Below are 9,796 nucleotides of genomic sequence, written 5' to 3' on the forward strand. Positions count from 1 at the left end.
TGGAGTTCATTGCTCTCTCATTTTTCTTCTCTTGTAACGTTACCGTGTGGAGTGCTTATGTTGCTTCCAGCACATCATTCTGCACCCTAGATGTGCATAAGCGCTGCGACTCCATGTTGCTTCAAGTGCACCATTCTGCACCCTGGATGTGCATAAGAGCTTTGTGCCGCTCTGTTTGAAGCGTTTCACATTATCAAAGTTTTGCACACAGAAAGATTATTAGAAGCTTTTATTTTTCTCATGATTTCTATCTCATTTTCATGAATGTATTTTGTAAGAATACAAATAGTTAACAGAATAAACATGTTTAAATTGTATAATGTGCACCAAAGATTTTTTTTTTTCAAGATATTGTTTTTGCTGCTACATTATACAGTCAGCTAGTTTAATTTCATACCTTATATATTTGTATTCAAATGTAGTTTTTCTCTGTAATGAGGAAGTGAGTATTTGGTGGATTATGTTTAACAAAGGGTTTAGAAAAAAGAGTGACCATTAGTTCCACAAACACAGTATTGATATTCTGTAGTGGTGTAGAAAACAAATAACGCTGGTGTTGGATCCGTATTGGCCGATTCTTAGAATTTGGAATACTCTATGTAATCTTACACTGCAAAATAATAACAAAAAAAAGCTTAAAAGATAACATCATAATTATTTACTGAACCCTTAAATTAAATCACAATTATATAATAAAAGCCATAAAAAAAACCATGCAATTAATCGTGATAATCGGCATAATCGCCAAAGCCCTAAAACAGACAATTAATCGACTATTTTTAGACAATTAATCGTCAGCCAAATTTCATAATCGTGCCAGCCCTAACCATATACCATACAGAATACAACCAAAAAACAAAACAAGCTGACTTTTCTGTATATTTCACACAAAATTTCTGGTCAAGCAGCAACTACACTATTACTTGTCTCTTATAAATTAATTTAATTCCACTTATTATACAGCTTTGCTGAGGCTGTTATTCTTGTATGGCTTTTTTTCAACACTACACCACTGATAATATTATGTTTATAATTTTAAATGATAAATATCTTATTATTATTATTTAGTTGTTTCTGTACTCTAAATCTCCAGGAGAAGGGCCAAGCACACGCCTACTAGCATTTGCATAAGAAAATAACTGCTGAAGAGTCAAAAAAAGGCATTAAATTTTGCATGATCTGAAAACATACTCTACTAATCACAAACAAACAATACATTTACACTGTCCTGAAAACTAACAAAGAATCACATTTCTAATGATTTGAATCCAAACACATCCTCAAAAACACGGCTGACCAAACATTTGTGTGATATTATTATCCAGTGCACAATATAAATGCACGAACAGATCAATGAATGAATGCAACACAAGTCGGTTTGGACAGAAGTGTCTGCCAAATGCATACATGGAAAGTTAATTTTAGCTGACAATTTTAAAAGGAGATGGATTTTCTGAATAAAAACATCTGTAAATGTTTGTACATGAAGTACGATCTTTCTGAGGTGATGCTGTTTGTTTTGCGTAGACTCCTGAATCACATTGTCCTTCATTTACATGATCTACAAGGACATTTAAACTGAAAAATAAAGATAAATTAAGATAAGATTTCACACAACACAAAGCCACCCAAAACAATTAAAGTTATAGCATCTCGCTTTAAATCAATCCGTTTATCTATTTATATTATTTAATCAGGTTAAAATGATGTGAAACATACACTCTGGCTCTTAAACCACTTAGCAAATCATGACTGCTATCATCAGTCTAATGTTTTAAAGCAGATTTATACATGATCAGACAATGAACATCTTCAATCAGACTGAGATTAATCTGAAATCATTCATTTGCAGATACTAAATCAAGGAACATTTAATTAATAAATACACAGATGGCACAATGACTTTTTGTGATATTCTTGGATATTACACTAATAGACAGCTGTCATTCAAAGATTCAGTCTAAATGTGTAACATCTAGCCTATTTTACACGTATAACGTATACTATTTTAAGTATAGCAAGGAATCATATTATAATGAGTGTCCTCAGATGATCCACCAAAACACACCAGGAGGAGGAGCTGCAAAAATAATGATGAACACACTTTGCATATCTGACTGTGAAATCCCCTTCTTAACATAACAAATCCATTAAAAGAGCACAAGATTGGGAACTTGAGAAACATCCTGGTAACTCGCTATCACTGAAGGTAGGCCAACATTTCATCAGTCTGTTCTTAGAGCTATTTCAGAAAGTATGAACAGTTATGCTGAATTTCCACTTCGACTGATTCACATAATGTTGTACTGGGTAATGACAGTTGTGTCAGCTGATTTTTTGTTTTTGGTTTTATGGATATTTTATCATTAATATACTGTTATTATTTTTCTTTTCTAATGACAGCTGTCCATAAAACTGAAAATACACACGTTTCCTTGTACAAATATATACATTTAACTGATAAAATTAAGCTCATTTAAACTTAAGCTCGGGGCGTTTTTTGGTATTTTCGCCTAAATTTAACATACTCAAATTCAAATGTTTACCCTGATGAAGCATAAACATTTTTAACGTCATTTTTTTAACTGGTTTTAAACTACTTTATTTTTCCAGAAACAAAACCACTGGCAAAATGATGGACCATATTTGGCTTCAAATCCTCTCTCTTGCAGGTAAAACTTTATGCAAAACATTAAAATATCGTTACAATTTGAAACAAAATTACAAACAATATAAAAATAAAAGAAATTAGACCAAATGACTAGATTCACATATTCCTGCTCTTTTACATACAGTGATATTATGACAAAAAGTGGTGTGAAATGTAATAAAAATCTTTGTAGAGGAGAGTGAGCCTTTATTTAAAATTTCCTCAATAGTAATAATATAATTGAATAATATTAATATTATTGAAAAATGCTCTTGTTAACCAGCAGAGGATGTCAATGCACTGTACTGCTGTTGTAACACTCTAGAGCAGTGATCCTCAAATCTGGCTCGCGAGATCCACTTTCCTGCAGAGTTTAGCTCCAACCCTATAATCAAACAAACCTACCTGTGATTTTCTAATGATCCTGAAGACATTGATTAGCAAACTCAGGTGTGTTTGATTAGGGTAGAGCTAAACTCTGGAGGAAAGTGGATCTCGCGAGCCAGATTTGAGGATCACTGCTCTAGAGAATGATATTAAAATCAAATCCTTGTTTAATCTTGGCTGAACTATATTTAATCAAGATTCTATCACTCAATCTCCAATATTTGAACACTGCTTACAACAACATAATAATAATAATAATAATAATAATAGACAAAGACAAAGACATCCTCACTTGACAAGCTCTCTTCCAAATTACTCTTGTGGTTGTATCGGACAGTTAAGAGTTACATGGCTAAATTTTTAAATGTAAATTTTACATGGCTTTCTAAACATGTGGCTCTCGTGCGAGACGCGAGTGCAACGGTGATAGATGTCCCTCTAGAAAATGTGATAAATATGCTTTCTGTGTGAACAGTTTGGTTTCGGTTTTGACGTAAACAACATCATCTCCGCATTGATGTTCTCTTTTTCCCGCAATATTTTGACTGAAACAATGTAGCAGCGCCTCATCTAGTGGGTTCAACTGGATAGGCTAACAAAAGCATTCAAATGCAATGACACATCGTCATCGCATCTCGTGCACCACTGATAAGGCTGCCTGATGCACACCTAAAATTTGAATGCGACGTTTTTGGATTTTTATTTTAAATTCGACGAATATTTTAAATTCTAAAATTTTTTGACAGCCCTAGTAGGCACCTGACAAAGTAGGAGGGGACATCCCGCCCAAAGGCCAACTTCAGAAGGAGTGAGCCTTGGCCCCCAAAGAAGAGGGGAGATCAGAGGACTCGAGGCTATGAAATAGCATCCTGATCCACCGCTTAGCATAAGCTTCTCGGTCTCCCTCGAGAGCTGACTCTGCGTGCTTTGCTCCCAAGCAGACAACACACAAACTGTGTGTATCCCCACCCGAAATATAACGCAGGCAGGGAGGAACACACGGCCTGAATGCTGCCTGCTCTCTCCCAAATGCTTATTCTTGGCTGAAGCTTTGACATAATGGAGCTTATAAGTGGACAAACAACACTAAATAAGACTCACAACAAATAGCGACTGACACACACACAGAGCGCTTGTTGAATGACAAAAAAGCTGACGCTGGTTCCACCGCACGTGCTTTTAAGCATCCTGGTCACTACGTCACCCCGCCCGTGACGTCTTGCCCATTCATTGGACTGATTACACACGTGATTCAGAGCGTGGTCACGCTGAAGGCGTTCCCATAGCGTTTTGACGCAGCTCGAGTTCCTGAAGGGGAACAAACTCATTTTGAGAAAAAAACAACCTTTAAAGATATGTACTGTATTTGAAATCTACAGATGCAAATAGATTAAGTGAAATAATAAATCCAAGCAAATTATATATTAACAAACCCTTCTATAAAATCCTTTAGAATATAGAGAGGAATAAAACTGTAAATTTTGGTGTATGTAAGTGGTGCTGAAGTGGAAAAAAACGTATTAAAATTAAAAATATGGATTAAAATCGAAATCTACAGATGCAAGTAAATAAAGTGTAAAAAAAAAAGTGAATTTAGGGTGTTTTCTGTCCACTAGCCTAAAACAACATATTTATTAAATGCCAAACTCAAAATTGCCAAAGAATTGGCATAAAAAAATAGGGGTGCTCCCATTGATCGGCGGTCTCTATAAAGGCCGATCTCGTAAACCGATCTCAAGCTGATGACGCGGCTGCTGTGAGAGGTTTGGCATGACATGCAGCAGCACCATCTCAATCTCTGTCCACAGGTAAAATAATTAGGCCTATAATGCTAATTCATATTTTTTCATTATATTATTACAAAGTAATTTGAAAACGTTCTGTGAGATGTAATTTCACAAACAGCGTGAGTGAATCCCCGTGCGCTCTCTTTACCTGTCAAAATGCGCAAATGGCTTCAAATCAGCACATTGCGTCTGCACTATAAGCAAGCTGCACGCTGCACAGTTATCGCATTGTCACTAAAGTTTATAATTAGCATTTTTTTAAAGTCTTGCCAGTGTTTAAAGCATTCAACACTCGCGCACTCTCCTAGAGACGGTGCGCTCATGCACTCAAAGCACGCACACATAAGACCTGAGCAGAGCACCCTTAATTAAAAAAAAAGGTTTTGCCTGTAGTGTCTCGCATCAAGGACTGACACTTCAGTAAGAAACAAAACAAAAGATACACAAACACTGAGACACATAGAAGCCAGCCAAATGGAAACATTTAAGGAGGAGACTGGGAAATAAGAACAAAAACCTGATAAAAACCACTGTATTCTCTTGCCAGGACTCCTGTCATTAACTTTGTGTAAACCACAAGAGTATATTCTGATGAAGCAGTTAAAGACGTGGGAAAATGCACAGAGTTACTGCAGGACACACCATATTGATCTGGCCACCGTTCAGACTGATGAAGACTGGACAAGTCTGAAAGAAGCTGCAGATGAAAAACAGTATTCTTCATTTGCCTGGATCGGACTGTTCAATGACATCAACGGCTGGCGCTGGTCTTATAATGACGAGAGTCTGGTGTTCGAGTCCTGGGGTCTTGTCCAGCCAGATAACTACGGTGCGGGAGAGGAGTGCGTCGCCATAGCTTTTGACGGAAAGTGGTTTGATTTCTACTGCACCAGTGAAATATATTTTGTGTGTTACGATGGTGAGAAACACGCACAATAACTTTTTTACTGATGCTCATGAATTCAGTATATAAAATTAAGAAACTAAGATATATGGGTGGGTCATACAAGTAAACATTTATATCACAATATTCTTTTGGTCAGTAATCATGCAGTAATACATTTTATTCTAATTTACCATTTTCACTCAGAAAGTGCTGGTAAATTTCATAAATAATTACAAAGAAATGGCAAATAACACTGAATTAAAAGTGAAATTAAGTATTTTTGTACGAAAAACACAAAAATAATCTTTGGTTTTATTACAACTTTGAAAATTTTAATTTTTTTCCAATGTATAATTCAAAGCATGACTGTATATGTAAGTAGGCCTAAATAATGACATATTTGTTCATTTTTGGGTGAACTATCCCTTCAGACTCCCATTGTGTATTGTCCATGTAAACTACGTGAATATTAAAATGTTCAGAAACATACAGTAGTTCTGGGAACAATCTGTAAATTTTCCCAAAGGAAATGGTCTTGACTGTGTTTTTTATTTTGACAGAGAACACAAACAGAACAGCTAAACTGGTGCTAAGCAAGACCCAAAAGACATGGCTCGATGCTCAGAAGTACTGCAGAGATCATTATACAGACCTGGCTATCGTTAGAAGTCAAGCTGACAATGACCAGATAATTCAGTTGCTAAATATTTTTATGGCTCCGGTCTGGATCGGATTGTACAGAGACACTTGGAAGTGGTCAGATCGGGCCAACTTTACTTCTTCAACCCAAAACGCTGTTCAAAAACTTGTCGGGTCGAACCAAAACTGTGCTACTATAAATTATTGGCGTGTAATTGAAGATAGACTTTGCACTACGACTCATTATTTCTACTGTAACACTGGTAGGTCTGACCTGAATTATTGTGTAGAGAGATTGTAATGTTTATTATCAAACATAAGAAAAAAAAACACTGAATGGGACAATTTCATTTGATTTAAACTAGAGATGCGCCGATTGCAATTGCCTTGACTGATTCCGATTTCCGATTTCTTTTGTAAGTGTGACCTGCCAATACTGATTTTTGCTGATTCTGATTTTCTTTCTAAGAACTAGGCTATAATTGACAACATATACAACCAAAAATCTTTTTTTTTTCAGTGCACAAAAAAATGTACATAATAAAAGAAAATTTTAAACATTAAAATTTCTCCCAATCTGGACTAAGTAACAGATGTTCTCTCACTTCAGCAACTCCCAAAATAAAGTGCTCTGTCACTGGAAAGATGTAATTTCCCACTACGTTTATAAATTGGCATTATCTCCTAACCTTATTAAATGAATGTGTCATCTTTAACATCAAATTCTTACATTGTTTCAATTAATTCAGTTAGAATAATAAGAAACTGTAGAGTTGTTGCATTTTAACTCCATGTTTTGCAGAGGAAACAGATGCTGCTTCTGAAGTGGCATTAGATGTATTTACACAGACTGTTTGATGAAGCCGAGGTGACATAAATGCATTTATTGTTGCAAATGCATAAATAATGTTATAAGATTAAATAATTTTTTGAACATACAAATAAGAAATGTTGAGAAAAATGCAATGATACTTTTAAATATGAAACCAAACCACCAGTAGGTGGCGGCAAATGACTTTAATGAGTGAGTCATTTAGTCATTCGCTCAACCGATTTGTTCAAACGGCCGATTCATTCAGAAACGAGGCAAGTGACTGTCTTTATGAATGGATTACTGAATCATCAACTCACTTGATTCGTTCAAAAACGTGATTAGAACTATTTTTGTTTGCGAAATTGAGGAAAAACACTCAATATTGTGTCTAAAATGTAAGTCACTTCATTTTAACTACTTGTTTATTTAATTATTATTGTATAAAATCAGTGCCACATTGCAATCGTGCTGATATTTGAGGAAAGCATATTGGTCGTGTGATGTTGCTTACCAATATCATACATCATAAATATTTTTTTTCTACCTCACTATCCTTCTAGAACTGTATGTGAGTTAATCTGTGCAGAGAAGAACTGCATGTTTGCATGTGGATGTGAGCATAGCTGTGACGTCAAAACTTTATTTAATATATGCTTTAATATTTAATATTATATTTAATAATTATATAATCATTATATAGTATAATTATTTAAAAATGACCAAGTATGAAGTAAATATGTGTGGTCAAAGGGGTTAGGCTGTTCTCATAAAGCAAGATACAGTAAAACAAAGGAAAAAGTCAAATATATGATATGTGCTTTTCCCCACAGTCAAGAGGAACAGGCAGGTGAGCCGAGTGCAGGTGAAAGCTGCTGAGAATGCTAATGAGGAATGATTGAAGGCGCTCGTCTTAAACAAGGTGGATTTTATGATATTCATCTGACTGAAATTGTGGAATGTATTCAAATTCAGTACTGTGTCAATTCAAGATCATTATGTGCAGTAGTGAGAATCTAATGAGATTCAGCACAAATAACGAGAAGTGTTTGTCACCATGAGTTGTACAACTAGCTGCTAAGATTTTATTAAAACATCACACAGGATTGGCTTTTATTGTCAGTGATAATGTGTTAAGATTTGGGTATTGCCCTCATGAAAAAACTAAATTGATGGCAAAACATCCATTGCTTCATCCATTGAGTAACTAAATGCTGTTTCTGTGTTTAGTTAAAGCAGACGCTGAGCGATGAAGACGTCACACTGACATGGAGGACGCAACCCAACGGGAAAGTCTTCCAGAAGAACATGACTGTACTGAAATATAGTGAAGCAAACACTTCTCCTGTTTGCTAAGTCATGTTCTTCATTGGAGTGAAATTTATCTAGCGATACAATTTATCTACAGATATCTGAATTATTGCATTACATTAGCAATTTAACAAAGCAATTTGTCAAGAATACATTTACATATATTAATTTTGCATTTATTCATTTTGCAGACAGATATGTTGCCTAAATATGAGCTAACAATATGACCGTTACCTTCGTCTTCATTAAGAATAAATAAAGACCTTTGGGAGGATAAAATAACTGCATCAAAACTTCTCACAAATGCATACTGCAGATTAAAAAACGCATGCAGCAAAAAACGTTTGTGAACTTTCAATGCTTCACATAAATGCACACAACAACTTTACATTTAAAACAGAGTCATTTGCATTTGTACATTGATTCAGACACAGTCATGTGAAAAAGAAAGGACACCCTACTGAATTCAATTCGGTACTCGCGTGCTGTTATTTGCGCGCGCGCACAGAGAGCCGCGTATCGAGTCCTCTTTCACGTATCCTTGCACTTGAACGGACACACACACACACAAAGTGATCTCAACAAAACTGTCTAGGCAAGTATTCTCATATCTCTTAAGTGAACGTGAACAGTGGAGAAAGAAATCTCATGTGCATCATTATATTGGATCCGTGCATTCAGCCCTAAAATGGCAGCAGCTTATAAATACCTGCTGTTCCATGAGCGCCACCTGCTGTCAGAGAGTGACATCCGTCTGCTGTTTTTTGTTTCATTCTGATTTTTTATGTAGTATAGTTTCACGAAGCTAAAGTCAGACCATTCTGTTTTTGCTTCAAATTTCGAAATTATAGAATCTAATAATCTAAATAACATGTATGCAGCATCTTTGTTCGGATCATGATTAAAACCTAGTTGTTGCCTCTAATTTTAAATGGAAAGAGCAGGCAAAGCCTTAGTTTGATTATATGAAGAGATTTATTTTATTTGTATTATTTAGCTATTTACTTACTTTGGGATTTGTTTAAAATTTTCAAGTTAGTTTCATTATTTGACATATTTCAATTTCACAAAGAGATGTGCAGCATTTTTTCTGAAAAATAATAAAAGGATACATTTTCATTTATAATGTGTCTTTAAAAAATAATCATGAGAAGATTGTATTGTGAAATCTGAGTGAATCGTTACATCCCTATATGCTACTAGCCTTCGCTGTGGTATCGAAGTAAAGTGTTCTTTAAGTAATGTTATTTAAATAATAAAGAACCAATTTTTTTTTGCTAATCCGAAAAATGATCCGATCTGTGACTCAAAATCTGATATAATAG

At 35.0% G+C, this 9,796-nt stretch overlaps 1 protein-coding gene across 1 annotated transcript; it reads left to right on the forward strand.

The window, feature by feature from the left end:
- The first annotated feature begins 2,632 nt into the window (after positions 1–2,632).
- On the forward strand, positions 2,633–8,469 carry LOC107689038 (L-selectin-like). Its single transcript, XM_016486907.1, has 5 exons — positions 2,633–2,672; positions 5,372–5,743; positions 6,271–6,612; positions 7,994–8,082; positions 8,391–8,469. The coding sequence occupies exons 1-4, from the start codon at positions 2,633–2,635 to the stop codon at positions 8,056–8,058; spliced, it is 819 nt and encodes a 272-aa protein (XP_016342393.1). The 3' UTR covers positions 8,059–8,082; positions 8,391–8,469.
- Positions 8,470–9,796: the final 1,327 nt, after the last annotated feature.

The sequence above is a fragment of the Sinocyclocheilus anshuiensis genome, unplaced genomic scaffold (assembly GCF_001515605.1).
Source record: "Sinocyclocheilus anshuiensis isolate Anshui unplaced genomic scaffold, SAMN03320099.WGS_v1.1 scaffold1263, whole genome shotgun sequence".
In the NCBI taxonomy this organism is placed as follows: domain Eukaryota; kingdom Metazoa; phylum Chordata; class Actinopteri; order Cypriniformes; family Cyprinidae; genus Sinocyclocheilus; species Sinocyclocheilus anshuiensis.